General features: G+C 31.4%; 2 protein-coding genes across 2 annotated transcripts; both read left to right on the top strand.

Moving 5' to 3' along the window:
• The first annotated feature begins 11,647 nt into the window (after positions 1–11,647).
• LOC132731710 (uncharacterized) lies at positions 11,648–15,055 on the top strand. The gene is made up of 3 exons (XM_060717931.1): positions 11,648–11,776; positions 13,548–13,756; positions 13,965–15,055. The coding sequence occupies exons 1-3, from the start codon at positions 11,695–11,697 to the stop codon at positions 15,030–15,032; spliced, it is 1,359 nt and encodes a 452-aa protein (XP_060573914.1). The 5' UTR covers positions 11,648–11,694; the 3' UTR covers positions 15,033–15,055.
• Positions 15,056–18,270: 3,215 nt separating this feature from the next.
• LOC132731709 (uncharacterized) lies at positions 18,271–24,236 on the top strand. The gene is made up of 4 exons (XM_060717930.1): positions 18,271–18,331; positions 20,451–20,582; positions 21,793–21,953; positions 22,933–24,236. Exons 2-4 carry the CDS (start codon positions 20,501–20,503, stop codon positions 24,001–24,003), a joined length of 1,314 nt encoding a protein of 437 aa, XP_060573913.1. The 5' UTR covers positions 18,271–18,331; positions 20,451–20,500; the 3' UTR covers positions 24,004–24,236.
• The last annotated feature ends 3,495 nt before the right edge of the window (positions 24,237–27,731 follow it).

A 27,731-nucleotide genomic window follows, 5' to 3' on the forward strand; every position in this document is an offset into this window, starting at 1 on the left:
TTAAATGAATACAACCTATTTAGCATGATTGTTTAGTGATTAGATTAAAATGACTGGAACAAAAAACATAATAAGTTAATAATAAGTGTTGATGTTTGTTTTGTTTTTATTTTAATTTTATACCGTTGCTTCACATTGTCAAACGTCATTAATTTTGTAGATGATAATGAAAAATAAAGTTATTTTACTTGTACTCGTTTTATACTGTGACAGGACGGGGGCGCTTATGTAAAAGGAAAGCTAACCAATAAATGTACCAGGAATGTGACACAATTTGACATCTATATATATATGCTGTAATTCTGTAATTACAAGTCATGACGGTAAACCATTACTAGCTTGTCATCATTGAATTATATCCCAATTAAACAATATATAAACTTTTAATAAGCAACAGATCAACAATTATATTTAAGCATAAACATAATTTATAAGGCATTAAGAGCATCAGACCCGTAACAAAATCTAACCAAGATAAAAATCTCACGTGTGACCTCGCTTTACCATAAAAAAGACAGCTATTAAAGGTTTGAAAGCCCGAACAATGTTCGCACAGCACTATACCAACCATCTTAAAAGAAAAATACAAAACTTTAAAAGATAAATATATTTAATTATTTTCAAAACGAATTTGTTTTCTAGTTAAACAAATATATAGATTTAAAAAATCAGATGTTTAATGACAATGCAATGCAACATTTAGATTAAGACAAAGCGTTTACGCAATTATTTTATTTAAGCCTGATTCAAAGGTATTACGTCTAAGTAAACTGTCTTTATTGCATGAAATCAGACATTGTCTTTCCATTTGAAGAAAATGTAATTATAAATGTTTGCAGCAAAGCCAGATATTTCAAAACTTGACATGAAGTGTAAAGCTAAAGTATGTGAATGTTTTTTTTACTAGCGACTCACAAAATAAATTGTTTCCTTCCGCAGTAAATCATGCGCCTTATTCAAAGTCATTTTGCCGGCCATATCGAACAAGCGATAAAACATGTAATAAAAACATGATAATACATTTGTTTTAGTATACATGTATATATATGACAGTTTTTTATTTTTTTGTATTTTCTTCCCATAACTTAACCATCATTTAAGTCTAAAAGAAACTTCTGACAATAATATCCAATATTTATAGGTTTGGGTGAAGAAAAAGAGAAATATTATACTGAATTTGTATATTGCAAGGCGGTCATTAGTATTGACGTGCTCTCAATGAACCAAAATCAATACAATATCTTAAGAAGAAAAAAGGTATTGCAATAATTTGTGTAATCCCTATTTTATCATCTCAATGGGCGAATCAGTTTATCAATAACATAATCAATTTATTAATGATATTGTCGCACAGAGGAAAAAAATCACGTTCTTATAGCAAATAAACTGTTTAAACGATAGGAATATCAATGCTTTGTCTTAATTAGTGTTCGATCTCCTTGAAGATTACTAATACTTTCGAGTAATTATTTTTTTTATCACGATTTATTTCTCAATCTCGTTTCTAGCACAGGGTCAATGTTAAACTTTTCTCGAATAGAAACAAAAAATCCTGGGGGGAAAGAATACAACGTGAATTGTTACTAACAGAAAACGTCCTGTAGTTTCAAAATCGATTGAATTTCGTCGTTTTATAACCGGCGTCTATAATTTTGTTAAGTCAAGACAGAATGATTGACTTTCATAGTGAGGGAGCTCTCATTCGCCTTTAGCAATAGAGTGACATACATTGGAAATAAATATTTCATGTCTTTGAGAAGCAAACCTTAATAGCCCAAAGTGTTGAACTGTACATCTTTTGCTCGTGTTATTGAAATCAAAGAAGACAATAGTTTTTTATATAATTATATCAAATTAGTCAAAACCTAAATTTATTAAATGAATTGTATGTTATTTAAATGAAAAATAAAGTAACAGTTTCAATTTTCTTTATCACAAATACACATTGAACTGTGATTTTTGAAAAAGATGTTTCGCGAGAACAAGTGAAATGGTTAAAACATCTTTACTTGGAAAAAATAAACGAGTGAATAATTGGTAATAAACTGATTATTAAAACATCATATAGAAAAGGGTATGTAATAGAAATCATTCTGATACATGTTTTGTATAAATTTTTGTTTCATTACATATTGGAGTCTAGAATACTAAGTATAAAATATACATGTATATTTACGTAATTGTTATAATGTTAATACAAGGATTTCATTTTCACCAATGATATGTACTGTTCTATATCTTATTATATTTTTAAGACAATCTTCGAACTACGTTTTGTATAAATTTAAAGGAATAAGGTAAATAAAATTTTCTTATTCTTCTTCTTATAAATCAAGCAAGATCTAAAACAAAAATGACTTTTCTTCTTCTCTTTTATTTACAACAATTTAGACAGGGTACATGATTTTTTTCACTTCTTTAAATTATGTTTTTTTTTCTTTCGTTTAAATAACGTGCAAATATTTTTAGATTAAATACCACAAAAAGCCAAAGCAAGGGGAACGTGGATAGACGCACAATAAACCCAAGTCTGAACCACATTTTTGTTGTTATTTCTAACGGGTGATATTCTGAATAATTAATGATTAATGTTCATAACAGCAGATATCAATTTACATTTCTTTACTCCTCTGACATAATCTCTTGCAGCATCTTACATCGTTTGCATATCTGTTAATTACGTGCATCGTTTTCCCGTGCTTCTTTGAAAACTTTGAAACTATGAACTTTTTCGTCAATAACATTTAGCGTTATTATAATTTCGTTATACTGACGGGATATACGGGCCAATATAGTCTTCCTGACATAAATACTCGGTCATCATTTCATTCATGCTATATTCACCCGTATACTCCTTCCGCAACTTGTATATCTACATGTAAAATTATACCACATTTAACAAGAACATACCGGAAAACTTTAACGAGGAAAGAAATCATATTGATATTATTTTTTTTAAATCTTTCTATTGAAATATACTAGCTAACAGCTTTTGACAGTCAGCTCGTATAATGAGCGTTTTGCAAAAAATCTTCTTTTTGGTTAAACATCAATAAATTGTAATAAATTATCATTATATTTTTGTCACTATATGCATGTTCTGTTTTTTTGTGCACCCACTGTAGGGGGTGGGGGATTTAGATTTACCCTTGCCCGTCCGTCCGTCCATCCTTCCGTCCGTCCGCACTCACAGGAGAGTAATTATGTGGCTAGAGGGACAATAGGTTCTCTTTGATGTCATTCATTCCGTAATGCTTTTATGTGGCTATTTTATTTTGGGTGGCTAAAAAGAACAATAGAGAGAACAATAAAGTAGCCACATAATTACTGTCCTGTGAGAACGTCCGTCTGTCCGTTCCCTTTTTGTGTCGCACGTAGCTCAAAAAGTAATTGAGCTAGAGTCATGAATCCTTACAGGAATGTTGATCAGCATTATGAAGTTGTGCACCTGGGTATTTTCATGTGGATATATTAATATATATTTATAGAGTTATTGCCCTTGAATTAGTAAAAAAATCCAATTTTCAACTTGTGTTGCACGTAACTCAAAAAGTTTATGACCTGTAGGCCTGAAAGTTTACAAGAATGTTGGTCAGCATGTGTACTTATGCACCTTGGGGTTTTCTTGTGGATTTATTCAGTATTTGTAGTATTTGCCCTTTATTTAATAAAAGTTTTTAGTTTCAACTTTGCCACATGTAGCAAAAAAAAAATTGACCTAGAAACATTAGATTGACAAATCGGTGGAGTGTGGGGCCACCCGTGTCCTATGGACACATTTCTAGTTTTATTCAATTAAGAAGGCCACATTGGAATATTATATAATATACTTGAATCCAGTTGTATATCCATAATGTGGTACCTTCTCTAAATAAAGATAACATTATTTTTATTAAATTTTAGTGGTCCGATAAAAAAAACAAAAAAACTATACTTTTTTCGGACAACTGACGTCATCGTGAATATTATATTATTGAAAAAACCTTAATAATGAAGGAACACATTTATGTAATGTCTTACACTTCCTGATAGGGTATTATCTACGCATTGAAGTGTCAAATTTTTATGCATTGACTCTAAAATGATACGTTTTAGTCCTATTATAGCATTCATTTAAATTTTTTAATGAACTACGAGTAACAGGTAAAATTATAAAGACTTTTGATAATTGTTTGTTTACCCATAGTCAAGTACGGCAATTATTCGTCTAGAAAAAAATTTGATCAAAATTGATGATAACCAAATGAATCTTGTTTGTCTAAAATATATTAGATATGTTTATAAAAATGTTTTACAAAAGAGACTTATAATGATTAACCTGTCCGTGCTCTGTCTTTGCCCTGTCCTGTTTTTGTTTGGGGTCCGCCTGGGCTGCTTGCCATTGGTTCTTGTTGCTGGGTCATATGGATTTTATGCTCACAACCTTGTTGTTTGTGCCGTGTGGCGGCTGTAAAAAGTCTCCCCGTACATGCAATCAATGTTGTTATATTTTCATCCTCAAGGGATTGTTCGGCGTTCAGTGTCGGTGTCCCCCTCCATGTCTAGCCTTCATAGACTATAGGAACATGGTGGGGCTAAGAGCGAGGTTTGGTGCACCATTAACCGGTTTAAACTCCCCAGCAGTCATTATTATGCTGCTGACCGTTCCAAGGCGGCGCCCCACTGTGTTCCTCAGATGTATGTCTATGTTGTTTCATACTGTTTTGGCGACACTTTTGCTTGTGTCCCTTGTTGTTTTCTCGTCTACGGTAAGTATCTTCCCTTTTGCCTCTAGTTTTTATTTCTTTGATTACATTCTTGAAAACATTTTTTTATATGTATTAATTCTATATCAATGTCAGGTTTCGAGAAATGAAATACTAGTAATAATTAAAGAATAAGTAAAAACATATTTTGCAAATTCAGGTGCTATTTTAACCTCAAAATTTCTTACTGAAGGTTAACACAAACATATTGTGGTATAAATTAAAAGTTTGCTTTCGGAATGCGTTCACAATGCGTTCGATATTTTGTATGATTAATATTTGTACTCCTTTTGAAATATTGACATTTTAAATTAATGGCTAAATAGTTAACATGTACTGTTACGTATTTCTAGCTAAATATTATTTTAGGCGTGTATCCACTTACCATAATATGTTATACAGGTACAATGTTATTACATGTATAACTGTTTTTATAATAAATGCCAGTGTATCAATATCTAAATTGTATATTATGCATCGTATATTACTGAAATCGCTATTTATCTAATGAAAAACATTCAAACCATATATATCAATGACCGCACTAACTTGTTTCTTATTATAACTTATTAATTGTTCAAGTAATACAAGGGAAAATATAAATTATCTTATTTTTGTTTCTTTTACATTCGTCTTGTCAAAACAATGCAACCCTTGTATGAATATTTCATATGCATACTTATTGTACTTTTATATATAAAAACATATTTACAACGGAATTCATTGTTACAAATTTTGCATCTTTTATTTTAAAAAAAATGTACGTGCTTTATGTCGTCTGCCTGTGCATGCTAAAGTCCTTTTCTATAATTGATATAGTGTGTAAATAACACACTCGTTGTCTTTTTTCAATTCATAAAAATCTTCTTTTTATCACATGTGCCGGTACCAACATGTATAGAAAATGTAAATTTTTTACTTAGTTAAGGGTTATCAAGCATTAACATTAATTTGTTTATTATTTGAAATTAATATCATTATATTAAATAGCTGTAAAAAATACAAACAGGAATTTCAGAGTAAGACACATCATGTCAAAAAGTCTCTTTCTTATTGTCTGATGTACGTATGTCATAACCCAGCATTCAATTATCATGAAACTGATATAATTTTTGTGTTGGTTTTGAGGAAAAGCATTGTAATAAACAAACATCAAGTTAAAACAAGTTAAAAAGATATGTTAACCAAAATGTTAAGAATGCTGTAGGAATGGGTTGCTTTGAAACTTTGATTAATAGTTTTAGACATTAATGGTGAAATATTGTTGTCATTTTCTAAAAGAGACACATTCTCATGATGTTGCACTGAAAAAAGTGACAGTTATGGTTTTGTAAGAACACAACTGTAAAAACCGAACACGGATATCTTCTGGTCTATACAGTTATTTTTTTATTCCTTTAATAATTAATTGCTTCTCTGCAATTGTCGTGAAAGAACAAAATTTGCTCGACTGTCGTCGAACCTTTATAAATCAGGACTTAAAATGAGAAACATATTGATTGGACAGTCTGGTGTATTGTGAACTGTCTTTAAAAAAGGTAACATAAGATATTGTAAACTTTTTCATTATTGCAAAAACACGACAAAAATATCAATTGTATAATATGAGAACAATGAAATACGTTTAATGCAAAATATCTCTTAAGGTGAATAAAGCTGTATTTCTAGAACTCTCTTTAAAAAAAGTAACGTAAGAAATTGTTAACTGATTTTTACAAACTTTTTGTTTTAGTTTTGAAAAAAAAATTATTTCAAAATACCTGCATGATAAGAGAAACAAAACCTGTCAATTAAATTTAAAAGGTTTTCTTCGACACTGTTCTGCATTTATTCTCACACTTCAATAAATTTACAAATAGAAAAGAAAGAAATTTGACTTTAAATGTCAAGTCGGTGTTCTATTACATATACTTTTGATACTAAATTCACTCATTATGAGTTTCTGTAGAAAATCATATTTTCTTCCCTTCTATAAGAATCTAATCACTTTGAATCTTGGCATAACACACGAAGCTTAAAGACCTAGCTATATGATTAATTGGAAAATTAAGTCAAAGTAATTGATACTTCATTATGTATATGATATGTGAATGAATGGATATACATTATTTAGCGAACATCAAAGGGTTTGATATTGCGGGTGTCTAAAATATCATTCTATTGATATTTTTTTCGTGTCTTTAGAAACTTAATTAAATCACGTTTTCTGAGAAAATTATGAAATCGTATAAAATGTATAGACCACAATTTTCTATACCTGAACAGTGGAATCAATTCATCAATATAATTGTTGACGATAAGGAACTCTCGCTTAATAATGGCGTAACAACAGCCTTCATCGGCATCATTTTTTAAATGAGAGCGTTCAATCTTCTTGACGAACTACTAACACTTCTAAACGGCTGTCTTTATAAAGATTTATGTCTCCTTCTCGCAGCTACGTCACTGTCAACACTGAATGAGGAGGAATTAAAAACACAAGAATTTGTTACCATTGGGAGATATCCTACGGTTTGAAAATCGATTGAGTTTTGTCGTTTTAAAATCGGCGTCTATAATTTTGTAAAGTCAAGACAGAATGCTGGCCTCTCATAGTGAAGGCATTTTCATTTGCTTTGAGTGATAGAATGAAATGCAATGTAAATAAATAATTAGCAATGCTGCAAATGTCAAATTTTATAAATGTTCAATATGATTAAGATACAAATCTTCTTGTGCTTTTATACTTTGCTATTATTTCGTATCAAATCAGCTAGAATAATTACTTGTTGTTCAATGTAAATATTACCGACAGTATAATTCAACATTGGTTAATGTAAATGACCAGTAATTAGTGAATGGTTAAGCGCACAAGCACGTTATTTGAAACGAAGAGCATTGTTTCTTTTGTCTATGATTTAAAAAGGAGGAGGTACCCATCTTGTTACATCATATTGAAAAAGCGATAAATTTATTCATCCATTTGACTCTGGCAGACATAAAATAATCGCCAAATAATACATTTTGATTTACCAACTTATTTGTACTTAAATCAGTCTTTAATTTAAGGTATAATTATATGTATTTCTAGATAGATCTTTATGTATGACTAGTTTCTTGGTGAACCATCTAAATTTTGACAATGATTTACTGTAATATGTTCTTCCTCTCGTTATACCATTTCTTTACATTTTCAGATCAACATCTTTGCTTTTTTGTTGTTCATTATTATAAATGTGAATACCTGCTTTGTAATTATTATAAGCATCATTGCAAGCGAAAGTGTTATGATTATCATGTTTATTTATTGGTTGATAATTGCTTGTACTAAAGCTTGCATAAATATCAATTTTTATTGTGATATATGATGCAACTACTTTCACTTTATTAGAGAAATGGAAAATTTGATTCATATATTATACTTCATTTAATAAATCAATGACGTTTGCTGCATATGGTTAAAATTAAAATTGATCATTAGCTGTAATTAGAACAATATTATGAATGTAGACATTTTTGAGTTTCTAGATTTATAGCAATTTAGTATAGAATATATTTATATTCCGAGTGAGTATAAAAAAGTTCAGCGCAGACGACATTGTCTGCATTTATAAATACGTGGCAAATTTTATGTTATATTTTATAGTCACTTTTTATTTGTTTTCTATATCCACACTGAATCTAGTAAGATGTTTTATGTCATTTGACAATAGGCAAACAATTAGATTTGCTATTAAATATACAAAAGAAAATTGATTAACAAATAAAACTGTAGAAACAAATAATAAGCCAATAGAATGTCAATAAGATTAGATTGCCAATAACATGACAAGAAAACATAATAATGATCAAGAAAAGGCAGGATATGGAAAGAAAAGAAAATGGTGTAGATGAAATTCTGTACTTCTTTAACTAACGAATCATACAAATCGTGATCAAAATTAAAATGATGAATTTGTTTATAAGACCATGTTATTCATATTCTATAAAATGATATTTATAATGACAAATACAAAATATAGTCAGTTACTTTGAAATAAGTATATTTGCTACTAGAAATGCAATTATTAAGCGATTTCCCATGACCTGATATTGTCGTCGAATTGGAATGGACAGAACAGAAAAGAACAGAACATTATTTTATTTTGACTTGTACATAGTACATAATCATAATCATACATAGTGAGATAATACATTGAAAGAAATGCATAAACTATACATTTTTAATAATAATTTTCAATGAATTAAAACAAATTTCACGTTACTTTAGTAATTATTCTAGAATGTTATTTCAAATTAACAAAAATAAAATTGATATTGTAGTGTTAATGATAAACAGTTTTAAACATAATGAAATATATATGTTTACATAGCAGACATATCATCAGCAAAAATCTACACAAAAACTATTGAATGGGATTTATATATTCTTTAATAAAGACATATATATTCATAAATCATAGTATTTCTGTAATTTAATGAGATTCTTTTATATATTTTACCATATTAAAAAATATATTCTTTTGAGTGTTACATAGAAGTTCAATAAACCTAATTTTCTTTTATACGAGGGATGATCAAAAATTAACCGGACTTTGTAAATGATTCTTTACCTGTTAAATGAATTTACATTAAAATACACGGAAAATAAATCGGAATCTTTCCCCTAAATGATACAAAAAATACCAACAAGAAATATTAACAAAGAAAAAAGTTATGCTGTTATTGACATGTACATGTAAAGCAATGCGGCGCACGGTATAACTTTAAAATTGACGTTAACGACGTCACAAACGTATTTTCCTTAACGGAGCAGCTTTTTACTCATTCATGGTGTAGGCCAATATGTGGTACAGTCATGTTGTTGATGCGGTGGATCCACTGCCTATATATATTTCTATACAAGTCGGTATCATATTGTATTGTAATAGAATGAATGGTGATAAAGAGCTCCTGTAATGACGCAAACTTCCGTTATTTCCTTCTGTAACTTGATTGTTGAAAAAAATCGCACATGCAATTAACTATATTATGTATTACAAATAATGTAAAATAATGTTGCTGAATGATAATGTATCATACATACGAAAGAATAACAGAATAATACAACTATGATCAAAATTGTCATAATTTTAAATTAATTAAAACGCATAGCCGATTTGAACAATGACTGTTAAATTGTTGACTCAATTTCTCCATAAGACTACTGCGTAAAATAAGAAAATAATTGATACAATTGTTAACCAAGAATACAATACATGTAATTAATGCATTAACTATTATCATTTTAAAATCCTCAGAGTTGACTGCACCGTCCCGAAGCTACTGTCGAACATCGTTGACAATGTCCGCAGTCAATCGACTGTCATGTTTCAACGTCTTGGCGATTGACGTCACCAACGTCCTTGAAATTTTCTTTTTTTCTGTCTCTCCCTTACTTGTTTTCTATTTCTCTATTATCCTTTCTTAATCCTTTAAGCTAATCAAAAATATGCTTGGAATTCTGGAACTTTTCCTTTGATAGCCATAATCTTTTTCTACGTTTTAAACAGTTTCTCGTCTTACATTTGACAATTTTGACATATTGATCGATTTTCGAGACATTCCGACGACATAGTTTTAACGCGAGTATTTCACTAACATGTGACCTTTGAATTGTGATTGTAAATATAAATATGGTTTAAATGAGGTCATTTTTACTGACAACGTCAAAGATATGGTTCATGACGTTTTGGCGTATTTTGAAATCTAAATGTGCCATATTGTAAAATACACGCAGCATAAAGTGCCTGATGTCAAGGCGAATTTACGCACTGCGCCGGGTGTGTGTTACCATGGTTTTTGAATTCGCTGTTACGAACAAGCTATTTGCGTTATCAGATTAGATATAGTATCAGTTTACAGGTATTGTTTTCCGGTTAAGTGTGATATATAACAATAAGTGATAGGACGAAAATTCTTCAATTGCCAGTCATAGTCCGGTTTGTATATCTTAATAATTTATAAAAAGATGATATCTACCTAAATCTCCGTATACGCTTGCGTTACATGTATTTTGTCTAACATTTATAATTCTTTTACAAAATTGCATGTGTATACGTTCCATCTCTTTGGACTTATTAAGGCCTCAAATCTCTGAAGAGTATGATAAAATCAATCCAACAAATACATCAAAAAGCTGACACAATAATGTGGGTTTAAAATCAAAATCTTTACAATTATACAATAACATATTTAAAGCTTTTAAAGATTTACCAATCAAATGTTCCCTGTGCATTGAAAAATTACCAGTGTATCTGAAAACTGTGCCAAGATAATTAAAATTGTCTACAATCTCTATTTCTTGTCTGTTATAAAACCATTTTTCATGGTTAAAAATATTTTCCCTTTTTCTAAATATTATTATCTTGATTTTTTCAATACAATGTACTAACTTCTAATCTCCATTCTATACAATAAGTATACAATATATCAAGGCTATTTTGTAAATCATCCGGGCTTTTGCCTATAATAGCCATATCATCTGCAAAAAGTAACTAGATCAAAATAATATCGTTAATTAACAAACCAGAACTTATGTTGCTTTGTAAATGTAGCTCTAAATCCTCTTCAAAAAGGGAGAAAAGTATCGGTGAAATTACCTACCCTTGTCTTAAGCCTACGGCATACTTAAAGAAATCAGAATAACAATTACAATATCTTAAGCATGACTTAACTTTATTATACATATCTCTAATGATTCGCAATATTATACAAAATGTACCTTGAATGCCACACTTATACATTTTCAACAATAGCGAGTTTCTACATATGACATCAAAACAAGATTTTAAATCAATAAACCCTTTCCTTCAGCAAAGTTATTTGAATTACAATGACACATATTCAGTATTTCACATGGCTGTTTTCATTTATTTTCAGGGAAGTTGTTTGCAAGACTGTCTTTCTATGACAAGGACAGATAAACAGTATGAGAAGAGGGACCATCAAGAGGTCAAAACAGCTGCTTTCTGTGCTGCTTTTTATATTGGCATTTACCTTGATGACCCAAGGTAAAGTAAAGTTAAGTAAAGTAAAGAGGAAAATATTTATTATTTTTAAAATATGAATCGCAACATAGATAAATTGAGTTTGTATAAAATGTTTGAAAAAAAGAAAAGAAAACTATATTATGTTTAACAACTGGGATCCCACGGAGGGCCTCGTGCTGCAGACCTCTACTCTGATTATACGACCCTCGCATTTTAGTTACTCGATTACTGGCAACAGACTTAGCATGTTATTTCTCTTACGTTCTGTGCTATGTTACTCAGTTATCTCCTCCTATAGACCAATCAATTCTATTTTTTTCAGTTACATGCCTAGCTAGCATCTCGGTTATTAGTAACTTATTATTACACTATATATGACTAGCGTCATCTAACTGGACTTGTCAACACAGTTATCTCATGCCAAACATAACAACTCAGTTTTCTCCATGTTCGGACATTCTTCTCATGTAAATATCAAAATAAATCCCGTCCATTGTGAGGATCTTTTATTGCAGACTAAGGGACCTTACGCCGCTTTTCATGGAATGTTACAAACGTCTGATATTGAAGGATCAATGATTTTTGCTGCATGAATACATTTGCGACTGTTTCTAAATTTCAAATGACACCACTTTCATGTCCAAATGTTAAATACTGCTTTTGTGGTACTAGATGGCGTGAACGGTAGTTTGCTCAATTAAATCGAGCCTGTTACATTTTCAATTTTGTCTTTTGGGGCGTTTTTAGGGTTGATATATTCGACCTGCTTATGAATGATTATACAATCAAAAGGCTACAAGCTCTGTGGTATTTTCTGATCTTTGCAATCTAAATCGTTTTGTATATCTATATGTATTTTCCTGTATAAGTTTATTTTTATGTACTATAATTCAGCTTGCAGGGCACCACAGTTTGATACATACGGAATTTAACAAGACTAGAGTTGAATAAAAAAAATCATTCATGTTCATTTTTTTATGACAGCCACACTTTATCCTTGCATATCAGGACTACTTCATTTACAAAAACACTTAAATAAATATAAAAAAAATAGTTGCCTCGACTGGGCTTTGAACCACAGACCTATCACGCACTAAACGAGAGCGCGTTATAGGAAGTCAAACGGGGAAAGTCTGAATAAAATCAAGTAATTCTAAATTTAGAATTTCCATTGCATTTCGGGTTTGTAATACTTATAAATTTCGAGGTATTTTGTTCACGATAAAACTGTGATGTTTAACTTTGATGTGAATAATTTGGCGAAAATCTTCTCGCCAAAACAGTCCGACATGTATATATTCCACTACTTGACAGTCAGATTTATTTGTGTAATACGCTTTGAAGTATTCGATAATCGACAGCGATAAAAATAGCAAAATCACATTCATCCGCGTAATTTGTAATTGTGCATTTATTGAGAATTCTATACGCCAACGCTACGTTTAAACTTTCACTGCGTTGTAATTTGTTGGATACTTGTAACAAGATAAAAATATTTCTTTCTTTTAAATCGCTAATTTTAAGCTGTTTTGAGAAGTACTTGTTGTTAGGTTTGTCGTGAAGCGATGTATCAGAGATTGAATGTCAGCTTTATATTTCCTGATCTTCGATCAGAAAATACAAAAATCATATATATCTCATACCACTTTGTTTCAGCATGAAATGAAAGAACACGTAGGGAGTAAACATGTATTAAATCGTTTATTAAAACTTTTTACAGCTTTTTATGTCATATTTTAAAAGACGGGTTGATTTACTTTAGTAAACTCATATCCAACAATTGATATTTCAGAGCAAATAATGATGTATATCAGTGACGTCATGGCAAAAAATGCGGATGTATTAAGAGAGGGTAAATCAAGATATGATCCTATCAGAAGAAATGCAAGTGCACTTGTCTATGAAAGAATGTTTCTAAATTTAACAGTTTCCTCATTCATGGACACGGTAGCACTGTCGTCAACAACAACGACAACTACAACTTCTACTACAGCTGAGTCTGTGAGCATATCATAATTCCACAATTGTTTACAGAAGCAAATAATTTATAGTTCCTTGCATAAATTGAAGAACATTCAGGGAAAATAAATGAAAGTGTAATATTCGTTTTTGTTCAATAAACTTCTACTATAAAATTAGCTATTGCCTTAAATTTTATTGGTACTTGTGGCTAATAAGTGCTTTACATGTTTTTTTTAAATCATTTCAGAGGAAGTATAAAACGAATGGGGAGAGAAATGCAGCACGTACCATTGAAGTTTGTAAAAAATATCAGAATTTCCAAGATAAAGAATTTCCTATCACTGTAAGATTTAACAGAAATAAATCTTTACTGTTTTGTCCTATATATAAAGTTGGCACCACGTTTTGGAGACGTGTTCTTATGATAGAGAGGGAAAGAAAATATTCGAAACTTATCAATCCATATGACCTACCATTTGACAGAGAATATCCTTCAACAAAATTGATTTGGAGGGAAAATGCAACTAACGAAGTTTACAAAGTATTATTTACTCGTGATCCTTTTAACAGATTATTCTCTTTCTTTGTTGATAAAATGCTTGCACCGAATCCTTTTTTCTGGAAAAGTGTCGGGGTGAAGGTCGCTGTCCTAACTAGAGGAATTAAAATGGAAAATTTTAGATCTGTTTGTGGCCATGATATATCATTCTCAGAATTTATAAAGTATGTTATATACACCCTAGAAACAAGAAGAAATATTGATCCACACTGGGTTGAAATGAACAAAAATTGTCATCCGTGTGAAATTAAGTATAACTTTGTCGGTAAAATGGAAGAATTTCAAGAAGATTCTATTCAGATTCTTACTAAACTTGGATTAACAAAGATGGTTTTATTCCTTAATACCAGTGGAAAAGATGCAGCAGTTGATGATGCAATTAAAGATACATTGAATCAGCCATTTTCATTTCATACTAAGTATAAATCGTGTGTTTCGTTCAAAGATGCGTTACTGCGTGCTTGGAAGAAGTTACAGATAAGAGGTCTGATCGGAAACGACACACTGGACGTGAGGCACATAAATGAAACGACCACGACACTTAATGACATGATAAAGCGTGCACATTTATCAAGACATATGTCATCATCAATCATGCGTAAACAAATTAAAGACGAAATGTACAGGAAATTTTGGAGTACAGTGCCTAGAGGGGATATTCAAAAACTTCAAAAACTTTATGCTGTAGATTTTGAACTTTTTGGTTATGAAAACTATCCGGATATACCACCTGCATTTCATTCGAGAGAAGCATAAGAGTGACTTGTGTTTTCTTTCAAATTTATTTAATAAAAGAAATCACTATATATAAATATATATCATATATATATATATATATATATATATATATATATATATATATATAATTATATATATATGCTATTCATTTAAAAGTAACAGGTGGCTAATATCTGTTATCGGCAAAGTTATTTAAGAAATAATATATCCCAAACAGTGATTTTATCGCTCAATAACATCACTGTTTTGAGTTCGGATACGACGAATTATATAATGATGCGCATCCGGACGACAAACAGTGATGTTATCAAGCGATAAAATCACCGATTTGGATATATTATTTCGATTCTAACACGACATCAAAGTAACAGATGGCTAACTTCTGTTATCGGCAACGTTATTGGGTAATCATAAGTTTGGTTGTTTTAATACGTTTTACGTTACACCGATACAGTAAGGTAATTATAAGTAAATGACATGACTCATTTTTAACAAATAAAACATGGCCTTGAGGGCAATATGCAAGTTTACGGACTGGTTGGTCAGACTGAGGAAGGTATATGGCCCGAAGCGCAGCTGAGGGACATATACCTTCCGAGGTCTGACCAACCAGTCCGTAAACTTGTATTTTGCCCGAAAGGCCATGTTTTATTTGTTATATTATACCGAATCTAAATTTTTTCATCCCTTTTGTTGCTTTCATTTTTACTATAATTTGCTTTCAAATAATAAGTTATTTGTTCACTGTTTGAAATATCTCAAACCATAGTCGAATTTTTTATGATTATTTTCAAGATTTTCAAGCGATACAGCAAAAAAAAAATCATGCTCTTCTTTTGTTATTCAATTTTTTGTTAATCAAATTAAACTGGCAAAAAAAGCCGAACAAACTGTATTAATAAAATTTATAATTAATTTATAGACAAATCATGACTTTTGATCAATATATAATAAATTTATGTGAAACAAAACAAAACAAAAATAGTAAAAAGAATCATTTTACAACAAAATAAAATATTATACCCTGTACGCCCTTCTGTATTAAATATGACGTCATCCGGTCCATATAAGAATTATGGACCGCCCCCGGTCTGTATGCGGTTTATGGACCGGATGACGCCATATTAAATATAGAGGGGCGTATGCAAATGAGGTATAATATACAGAAATAAATGTGTTGAAAGTACTTGTACAACTTTTTTAATTGACGGCACGAGTATGATCAATGCAGAGCTATGGTAGATTAGTTTTAAGTTCAGCCAACTTCTTTCCGCGCATCTTGACAAGTTCACAGAAACTTCATTAAAACTAATATGTTCACAAAATTTAGCTATAAACAAAATCTTCTTCTAATACTTTTACATGTAAAGGCACGGCTTTATGTAGGATCTGATTTCACAGATTGGAAAAGTCTTAACAGGGTTCTTCAAGATCAAATATGCAAAGAGAAAATTAAGTGATGCTCAGCCTGAACAAGTGGAAAGTATATATGGCCTTAAATGAACTGTCATCAAATTGAAACAATAAAACATTGATCTGGATTTAGAAAAATTTCAGTATTCCAAAAGCAAAAATTTGCTGTATTTTTGATATTTTGATTTTAGATAAGTGAAGTTGACGCGGCGTGAAAACGCAGTGGTATAAAAGTATGCTCCTCTTTTTTGTTCCCTGTAATTGTGTAATCTCACACAGCAGAAATATGATTTATACAGTAAAATCAGTCATTAATCTTACATGTTTTGACTTTTCTTAAAATATTAAAACATCTTTATAAAGTTTAATGAAATGTTTTGGCTCATCTGGAGACATCTTGCATCATTACAGAAAATTCAATGAAATGTTATGAAAGTGCATTTAATATCACTTTATGTCATTTGTTTTAGAATAAACGTTATGTTACATAAGCTTGAAAAGAAGTAGATTTGAACTGATTTGAACTGAAATGATGGAATAAATATTACTTATATGAAAATGAAAAAATATCAAAGTAAGTGCATACAAATGAATCAATATCCTTTAAAGATAATTACTTAAATGCAAAGAAACAATTGATATAAAACATTTAACGGCAAATTTCGCCCGTTGTTAATTCATACTTTCGATCTTCCGTTTGCTTCGCGATTCAAATTACAGCCCAAAGTAAATAATATTCACAGTCATGGCATAAAGGATATTTGTTTTGTATCAGTGCGAAATTAACAGTTGGTAAATATTGAGTGAGTATCAGATGCACATTTGTGCTGTGGCGTAACCCACCCCAATCCCTCGGATCCAACCAAAACACCCCACCCCAAATAAATAAATAAATAATAACAAAAGGCATGAAATGGTCGTGCCAATAAATTATAACAATTCACAATTAAATAAAACACCTAAAATATCGGAGCCATATAAAAACTAAAATATTTATAAAAGCAAGTAAAATTACACAATGTATAAAAAATCATGGAAGTTTTTGACACAAAAGTTTGTTAATAAATTTGCAACCAAAATTGCCTGAAATACAAGATACTCTTTCCTGAAAGATGGAAAATGACAACTCATTTACGTTTTTACCTGCACTGTCTGACACGTCCCTGAACGTATTTATTTAGACTAAATATACGCCAAAACACACCCGCAAAAAAGTAATAACAGGCGTCATGCCTCCAGATCCCGCTAAAGTGTGTCCTTAACAATCTTAAACCAAGGTACGCGTCTGCCGTGTGTAATAGTTTAAGTATTATTAATTTAAATATTACGTTAGAAGGCATGAAACAAACTACGTTAAAAAATCGTTACATTTGGATAGATATGTCGGCTTCTGATTATGTATAGGTTAGTGTTTAATAATATACATTAATTGCAATTTAAGGGTTATTTGTCCCGAAATCAAGTGGCTATAGCATTGATATAAAGACAAAATTCATTGTTTTATTAATTACATTAAACGAGAAAGAACAAAAAATGTATAACAAATGACATCTGAATTCTTAAACAATGCGGTATCTTGGTTTTCAAATGTTCATAACGCGGATTTTTTAATAACATATGTTCTTACAATATATTTATCTTCGTTTAAACAAAATCATAACATATCAAGTTTAAGCCAAACAATGTAATCTATACAAAAAAAAATTAAATAAAAAACGTTTTCCGATAGCCTTTATTTACATGTATCATAATTACAAAAGCTGAATAACGTGCTGGAAGAAAAAGTATTGAATAGGGAAGGTCATAAACCAGTCTATAATTTGAAATTATGTGCTGGTGGAATGTTTAGAGAATTTATACGGATTTTTTTTAGATAATTCATTAGTTTATTTATTGAAATCGTGGTAAGTGTCTTGATAAATTACATGTATCGCTGAATGTGAGAAATGGTTTATATGTGATTTCTTTAACTGATGTACGTATATCATATTTTCAATCATATATTTTCTTCTTTATATCCTGGCATTCCTAAATCATGAAGAATTAAAAACAAATGTTTGGTTTATGCCCCCACGTATGAGGGGTCTTGCACCTTTTGCAGCGTCTGTCCGTCAGCCTGTCCTTCCCGTCATTCTGACCATCCGTCTCGACTTTGTGTCCGGTTCATAATTTGGATTTAGAAATAATTTTGTATAAATGTGCGATGTGTTGCGCGCAAAATCGATTTCTTTGCTCAACGGTCAAAGTGTCAAACGGACAAGTGCTAGGAGCGTAAGGGATGCTGCACTTTTTCATTATCCCCCATGTACAGACTCAATCAAACCGAGTCCGCAATTTTCATGTAATTTTGCTGCTTTTAATTCTTCCGAGTGATATTTATGCATCACAACAGCAAGTGTCAAGTACTGAGTGGCGGCCGTAGAAAGTTGCTCCGTACTTCACTTCAGTGTTGTTATATTTTTATGGTCCTTCGGAACCATTGATTCCAACACTTTTAGTGTTGAGAACTGAGTACCGCACAAGCCGGTGCTATGTGCGTGAGGGATGTTACACTTTATCATTATAACTCATAAAAAGACTCAATCAAACCGAGCATGCAATTTTCATGTAAATTTGCTGTTTTGATGTTTTAATGCTTCCGAGGAATCACTTTTTTTCCAGATATTTTTACATCACAACAGCAGGTGTTAAGTGCTGTGTGGCAGCTGTAAAATATTTTTCTGGTCCTTCGGGATCATTGAGTCCAGCACTTTTAGTGTTGACTATTGAGTACCTCCCAAACCGATACTAGGGGGCGTGAGGGATCACTTGTTTCTATAAAAATTTATAGAATTCACTAATATTTGTGTCCGTGCAATAATTGTGTTATTCCTTGATGGATATAAAAGTCACTGAATCACTTTTTATAACAGTGTTGAACATTATGTCTATGTTTATTTGGAAAGAATCATGTCCTTAGCTGAAGGTCACACTTGTTGATCAAATGTCAAGATATAAAGCACTGTTCGTGTGTGTTCGGTTAGCAATTCTGGACAAAACATGTGTTGTAAATGATGACAAAGTGCTACGCGAAAGAATTAGATATTTAACACTAAGGTCAAGGTCACATTGTATTCCAAATTTATGATATGTCCTATCAACAAATCTGGCATTCTGAATGAATGATGGCGACGAGGCGCGCATGAGAATCAGGTTCCTAGCTCAATGGTCAAAGTCACACTTGTACGTCCAAAATCATGATATGATTTTTTCCATAAAATCTCACTGATGTTTCTGTCAGTCATTTCAGGTAAATTTTAAATTCCTCAACAAAAGTGTGTTGAACGTTATGCTCAAGAATCAGCTCTCCAGGTCAAGGACAAACTTGTATTCAAAAGTCGTAATATAATTTTGTACATTGATGGTCGTAGCCGGTCAACAAAATCGTCATTCCCGGGTGGATTTCAAAACAACTTGACATAAATATACTAAACGTTATGATGTAAGAGTCAAGGTCTCCAGTTCAAAGGTCAATTTCACCACTATACGTATTTAATGACATGGTCTTCTTTTTTGCATAACTTTGTTATTCATGGATTGACTTTAAAAAACAAATATAAATAAGCGTTTTATTAAGATGACATATAGTCAACAAAATTTAGTTCAGCAGCCCAAATGTTAAGGTCATATTTAAATGCCAAAAGTCATGTTATGATAGTGCATTGAAAGTCATATCTAGTCCATATCTTTGACAGCAACAGAAGATTTAGTTATACTTGACTTAAATATGTGGTACTTTAAAGCAATTTGTGATGAGTGACAACAAGTTTGTAGCTTAAAGATCAAGATCTCACTAAGTATTTTAAGGTATAGTTTCATAAAAGTACATTGATGATTGTAAAGTCCAGTCTGAAAACATTCTTTCTTTTATATGATTTCTTCTATATTATGATGCCTCGCGTATATGCATGCAAAGATCTTTTTTTCTGCACATATCGAGCAATACTAGATGCTTTTAAAGACTGATATCATTTATGGTTCCAGAGAAGTGGTGTACAAGATCGCATTTTCCATGAAAAGGTCACATCAACAGTATGAGAAGTGGGAACATCAAGAGGTTAAAACAGCTGCTGTTTGTGTTACTTTTTATTCTGGCATTGACTTTGATGGTCCGAGGTAAAGTACAGTCAACACTGAAAAGATGAGATGACTGACTGAGTTTGAAAAAAAGAGTTTATTGACTTTTATTAAACCTTATCTTCTTAGGACATACATTTAGCACTCGATAATTTAATTAGACAAGCATTGCAACTTTGTTTCCAAATTTGTCTTAGAAACTGTGTTAATTAATGTTTAAAAAAAAATAGAATTCACCATGTCATTGGCTTAGCCACTCTGTTATTTCATGTTTCAGGCATAGTTACTCAGTTGTCTTATGCTACAGGACCAGCAAGTCGGTAACCTCATCTTACACGTCAACCAACTCGTTTATTCATTTCTTCAGGCTTAACATCTCGATAATGTCATTTTTAATATTCGGTCATTCTATTCTATAGGCTTAGCAGCATAATACGTTATCTTATGTTAAATACCAAGCAAAACCAAACGACCAACCAACTCGGTTACCACATTTTTCATGTCAAAAAACTTGGTCACCGTCAGATAACTCTGATATCCCATTCTCAACGTCAAGCAACTTGGTTATCTCATTTTTCAGGTCAAGCAACTTGGTTATCTCATTCTTCATGTCAAGGAATATGGGTATCTCATTATTCATGTCAAGCAACTTTGTTATCTCATTCTTCATAACAAGCAACTTGGTTATCACTATGTACGGCCCTAGAACTAGCAGCTTGGTTATATATGTGTAGACCCTATAACTAGCAACTTAGTCATCTCTGGCTACAGGCCAGTTCGGTTGCTAGTATCTACAGATAAATTTAAATGGTTTTCTCAATTTAAAGACCTCGCAACTTGCTTATCTAATTCTACAGACCTGGCAACAGGCATATCTCTGACATAATGCTATAAAACTACTTTGTTTTATCATGCTATATGCACGAAATTTAGTAACTAGCATCTCATTCTAAAGACTTTGCAACTCAATTATTTCATTCTGTAGGGCCTTTCCACAATATAAGTCTAGCATCTCGGTTAAAACACTAAAATTGTAGTTAGTTTTAAACTCGTGAAATGTATTGCACTTGCACTTTTGGTTTTCTTTTCATTCAAGAGATGGCTTGTTCCCTGAACTTGTCATGTTTTCAGTTGCTAATGAGAGATGGTACAGAACGCAATATCTCTTAGAAACAACAGTTTAAATTTATATGACTGGTATGACCGGATTACTATATAGCTAATATGTGTCAAATTATTGCTTTTTCAGTGCAAATTCTGACATATGCCAGTGGACTCCTAACAAAAACTGTGGACGTAATAAATGCAAGTAAAACAAAAAATGTTACAATAAGGAGTTATCCACGTGTACCTGCCAATGAGCAAATGCTACTTAATTTAAAAACAACAACAACAACGACAAAAATGTCTGTGAGTAGAAGTTTTTCTTAAGAAAATATATTTATTTTCAATGTAAACTTTTTTAAATAGCAAAGTCTTTATAATAATCCATGCAACTGAAATAGAGGATATTGAATGAGTGTAGGGTTATTTCTAAATTTATTGAACGAGTTGAATAAAATCATATTATGCGAGCCTCTAGCGAGCATAGTATTGTTTTATTCAACGAGTTCTATAAATTTAGTATTGAATCTTCACGAATATAATATTCTATTTATCACATATTCAAAAAGAGAACGGTTTACAGTTAAAACTAGCCATTTTTCATGGACGTGCCTATAGTAGCTATGTTTATATATAGCGCAAATTTCGTCACGTTAAAGTGATATTACATTAGTGTAATATTGTTTCTATTAAATGGCTTTATTACACTCCTGCACCGCAGTTAATGTGATAAAAATAATACGATTGACAAAATTGTTTAAAAGGGTCAAAGTCAAAATGATGCTTGACTGTTACTAAAAAATCTTGACGTAATGTTATGTTACACAATATTCAAATCTAATGGGGGGGGGGTAATCATGACCCCCCAACTATACACCCTGTGTCTTCATTTTACCAGCAATGAACTGGTTCACGTTGTTTTGGCATTGTTTGTACTACGACTGTGCGTGTATCCTCGGTGTCAATTCAAACTAGATATTCACAAAAGACTATATGTTAAAATAGAGTAAATATGAATCCCTAAAGAAAGTCCAAAACGGCAAAATTGAAAATGCTGCGTGTCAACAAATAAGAAATTTCAATTATCTGCATCATTCTGAAACGAAAACATCTTTCTTTTGAGTCTTTTCGGTGAAATTATGTTAATAATATACCAGCTCAATCAAACCGTGCATGCAACCTTTACAATTTTGATGTTTTTGGGCTTTCTTTTTGGTCTCTGTTTTTCTCTATTTTAATAAGAAATGTCTGCCAGCTTTTACATTTCTGGTTCTTTTTTTTTCAGACAAAATTTAAAGCAAATGGGGAAGGCAATGCTGCACGGATCATTGAAGTTTGTAAAAAATATCAGAAAGTCAAAGGAAATGAATTTACAATGACTGTAAGATTTAACAGAAACAAAACCACACTGCTTTGTCCCATCTATAAAGTTGGCACCACGTTTTGGAGACGAGTATTTATGATAGAGAGGGAGAAAAAATATTCGAAACTTGCCAATCCATATGACTTACCATTTGACAGAGAATATCCCCAAACAAAACTGATTTGGAATGAATATGCAGCTCACGAGTTTTACAAAGTAATGTTCACTCGTGATCCTTATAACAGATTATTCTCTTTTTTTGTTGATAAAATGCTTGCACCGAATCCTTATTTCTGGAAAAATGTCGGTGTGAAGATCGCTGTCTTGACCAGAGGGCTTCGGAAGGAACGTTTTAGATCTGTTTGTGGCCATGATATATTATTTTCAGAATTCATAAAGTATGTTATATATACCCTAAAAACTGGACAAAATATTGATCCACACTGGGTTGAAATGAACAAAAATTGTCATCCGTGTGAAATTAAGTATAACTTTGTTGGTAAAATGGAAAATTTTCAAAAAGATTCTGCTCATATTCTTACTAAACTTGGATTAACAAAGATGGTTTTATTCCTTAATACCAGTGGAAAAGATGCAGCAGTTGACGATGCAATTAAAGATACATTGAATCAGCCATTTTCATTTCATGCTAAGTATAAAAAGTGTCTATCGTTCAAAGATGCGCTACTGCGTGCGTGGAAGAAGCTACAGATTAGGGGTCTGATTGGAAACGGCACATTGGACGTGAGACAAATAAATGAAAAGACGACACTAGATGACATGATAAAACATGCAAAAACATCAAGACATATGTCTTCACCAATCATGCGTAAACAAATTAAAGACGAAATGTACAAGGAATTTTGGAGTACAGTGCCTAGAGGGGATATTCTAAAACTTCAAAAACTTTATGCTGTTGACTTTGAAATTTTTGGTTATGAAAACTATCCAGATATACTACCTGCATTTAATTCAAGAGGAGCATTAGACTGACGTTTACTATCTTTCAAATGTATAACTTTATTTTTAAAAAATCATATATGCTATTTCATTCAAAAGTAAAAGAAGACTAACTTCTGTTATCGGCAACGTTTTAAATTAATTATAAGATTGTTTGTTTTTGTTTTAATAGGATTTGCGTCACAAGTAATTGACTTGACCCACAGGAATAATACCTGCTTTTCATCCAAGAGAAGAATTAGGCTGACTTTTGTTATTTTACAAATACGTAGTGATCGATATTCGAACCATGTGCATATATTATTAAATTTCAAAGTATCAAAAATTGGCTAGAACTTGACAAAGAATAGATCTATTTGAGGCAGCTCTATGTACATTAAGATAATAACTAAGAAATAAACAAACTTTTCCAAATACTCTCAGCTTTCTGCTTTTCGATTTGAATACATGTTCTTTAAATTTGAATGAAGAACACAATTCTTTGTAAAAATATGTTTTCTTCCAATATATGTCGAGCTAGAAAATTTGCCTTTATGGAGCCTGCCAGGATGAAATACACAAATAAAGAATTCAGCGGTGTGGTCTAGCAGTCTTGCTGAAATTTAATGTCAACAACTCCAAAGAGTGTTTTAAACAAACATAGATAACAAATAAGTATCAAGTATCACGGTATTCCAAATGCAAGTATTTGTCCCATTTCGATGTGATTTTTGCGAATTACTTTCGGTAATTCACCAAGGGGTGTCCGAAATCATCGCACGTACTGTTCTAAAGTAGACACTAACAAAAGGCCACGTTTTTAAATGTTGGCACGATATGGTGCCTTTGGTTCCCAAGAAAAAGAGTCAATGTGCCCTAAATTAGAAACAATGGGCGAAGCTATTACGTAATCTATTTATTACATATCCTGTATAATGTAGTTGGAACGTAACTCTTTAAATATTATATCAATAATCCCTGGAGTTTAAGGCTTTGGGAAATAATCTATATTAATTTTGTTTCTAAGACATTAAAAAAACATAAATTTTTAATTTAATCAAATCTTTTCCTACATTTCTATTACATGTGACTGAGTTTTACTCGTACGTGTAGTTTTGAGTTTCATTGGAATTTAATTCTGGCGATTAACTCTTGTATAAAGTGGAAACCATAAACGTCGCCAAACAGATCAAATTTGAAGATATTGGAAAGTTGTTCAAGGACAGAAGTTGTTAATGCATGTTACCGTTCACCATTCTTGGCACCGACTGAAGCAAATCCAGGTGTCCACCATTCAAATTAATAATTTAACAAAATAAACACGCTGTCATGCAATCTTATGATAAAACAACAGTCAGATAGTTTGCAATGTCTAAAATAAAAGCGTTTTTTATTGAAATAAGTGTTCTGAGCAACATTTAGTTTATTTATGATGTTTTTACAATTGTGAAAAAATAAAAACGTATTGAAGGATTCTTATCGTCGTTTTTTTCACGATGTTTCAATTGCATGTTTTTGCTTTATTCCAGAAAGAGATGACCACATCTGGCCCATAACGTATCAAAGATATTTGCTTACTATGGTTTGTTACACAAGTTAAATGGTCTGTTAATTTATAACAGTATGCAAGTCTATTTAAAGTAAAATTAAAAACGATACAAGTGTTTGCCTATTTCGATGACGAAGTTTTGCTATATTTAACATCAAATAAATCTGAACTGACCTTTAACGACCCTTTGAATTTAGATCTCAGTTAAAATACACAAGTCTACAATAAACAAAACAAATACAGAAGAATCATTCAAATGGATCGAGTAACAATCACCCTAAAATGTGTCAAAGAGTTGAAACAAGATGTCAGTGAAGAAAGCTGTATATCTAAATAATTCGTGTAACAAAACACTTTCACTGTAGATGTATGTATGCAGAAGCTAATGGCAATTGTTAATATAAATGTGCACAAAACAAACTTGAGAAAAAAATGAAATGGTCTCTAGGTTTAAAATGTTTCATGTTTAAATGTTGAATTCCGCTTAAGTCGGCGCTAAGGGGCGAGAACGGTAACTTTCACTTTCCAGTACTGTCCATGAACATGCTTAATCAAGCCCACCCTGCAACGTTTTCTATTTTGTCGTTTTTGGCATTCTTTTCACTACTTTAATTAATGCTGACTACTTTAATTAATGCTGATACATGCGTTATGATGACAATGTGACGTAATTTCTTGAAGAAACAACCTTTTAATGAAAATTAAATTTAGAATGAAGAAGAAACAATGTAATATTTTTCCAGTCTTTTTAAAAAGTATAGAATTTATATTATAACAAAGATTGTATTTATAGTAAGAAAAATCAACAAAATATGAAAAGGAAGGGCGACCTAGACCTTTGCGTTTAGGGCGTGGCTAGTTCAATCTACCTTACAGCCCTATTGAATAATGGTCCAGACAAGGGGACAGCATTTTGACGCAATACTTTCCAGTGATAAATGATCCTAGTAAAATTGAATTTTTGTGTTAGTAAGTAGTTATTTGAATTTATTTGAAAGCTTATGAATAAGAATTTAAAGTTGGTCTTGTTAGTGGTTGTGACAGGCGTACACAAGTAGGTTGTACTTTTAGTAATTTTAAAAGGGGTTTGCAATGCTGCAAATGTGGAAGTTCAAAATTACATTATCTGATATTTAGGCGCCAATGAATTTTACTGATATAACTGATTCAACGATGCTATTGTGCATGGTTTATTGTCTTTGGTATTTGAATCTTTCGGTTTTTGTTTTGTTTTCTTTTGCTTTCATTTTGATGACATTGCATTTTGAAGGATTCAATTGTATGTGTTACTACATTCGGGTGAGACTTGTTGTCTTTGGCATAGGAGAAAGAAACTTCAGATTAAGAGAGATACATAGCTGTGTCATAAGCAAAGATTCGAACTTAAAGAGCGTTTAACAAAGACAGATGGATCAATAATTTAAATTGATAAGAAATAATGGAGACCAAAGGACAGATGCCTGGATGACACCTCATATATAGTAGTTGACATTAATTAAGCCGTGCACCACAACTGACTGAGACCTATTGTCTAAGAAATACTAAATTCATTTGAGAGTTTCGTCCCTTATATCATTAAATTGCAGCTTATATTGACCATGTCAAAGCTTTTGAGGTGTCAAAAACTATGAGGTCAATTTGACTTTTTTGATAGACAGATTAAAATATATCATTAATTTACGTTAGAGGTCGAATTCGAAAGAACGACAGAATCTCTTTTCTAAAGCAGTCAGCAATTCATAGAATATGTAATTATAATGGAGAAAACAGTGTGTTCCAGTGTGATAAACAGAAAACAAGTAAAAGATATATTTGAGCCTTTCTTATATACAGGTAATGCATTCGCCATTTTGCAAGCATTGTGCTTGTTTGCATGTACTTTTGGAAAAATTTAGTCAAAATGGAAGCTATTTCTCTACTTATTTCTTTAAAACAATCGGTATTATTTGGGTTGACCCTGCAGCATTATGAGGATTGAGATTCCTGTGAAGTTTTCAGTGTCTTTTTCCGACATTTAAATATATGGCATGATTCTATGGACTATCTATTTATCGGCGCGTCATGCCATCGAGCCACAAAAGAAAGTTTTAAAAATGAAGTAAAAGAAGACATTTATAAAATATTGTATACATATAGAATAAAAGGTGGGAAATGTAAAGGGTTTGTTAAAATTAAAAGCAGTCTTGCAATCTGTTATGTTGATATATGTTCGTTCAATTTGGCTAACAGTCGC

The sequence above is a fragment of the Ruditapes philippinarum genome, unplaced genomic scaffold (assembly GCF_026571515.1).
Source record: "Ruditapes philippinarum isolate M1 unplaced genomic scaffold, ASM2657151v2 ctg3118_1_1_1_1, whole genome shotgun sequence".
Classification (NCBI taxonomy): Eukaryota; Metazoa; Mollusca; class Bivalvia; order Venerida; family Veneridae; genus Ruditapes; species Ruditapes philippinarum.

What these genes read in the sequence shown, in the direction of transcription:
- LOC132731710 (XM_060717931.1), top strand. Translation starts at nt 11,695, where the DNA reads ATGAGAAGAGGGACCATCAAGAGGTCAAAACAGCTGCTTTCTGTGCTG. An exon ending in ATTTACCTTGATGACCCAAG is followed by an intron (nt 11,777 to 13,547) that starts GTAAAGTAAAGT and finishes TTGATATTTCAG; the next exon opens with AGCAAATAATGATGTATATC. An exon ending in CTTCTACTACAGCTGAGTCT is followed by an intron (nt 13,757 to 13,964) that starts GTGAGCATATCA and finishes AAATCATTTCAG; the next exon opens with AGGAAGTATAAAACGAATGG.
- LOC132731709 (XM_060717930.1), top strand. Translation starts at nt 20,501, where the DNA reads ATGAGAAGTGGGAACATCAAGAGGTTAAAACAGCTGCTGTTTGTGTTA. An exon ending in ATTGACTTTGATGGTCCGAG is followed by an intron (nt 20,583 to 21,792) that starts GTAAAGTACAGT and finishes TTGCTTTTTCAG; the next exon opens with TGCAAATTCTGACATATGCC. An exon ending in CAACAACGACAAAAATGTCT is followed by an intron (nt 21,954 to 22,932) that starts GTGAGTAGAAGT and finishes TTTTTTTTTCAG; the next exon opens with ACAAAATTTAAAGCAAATGG.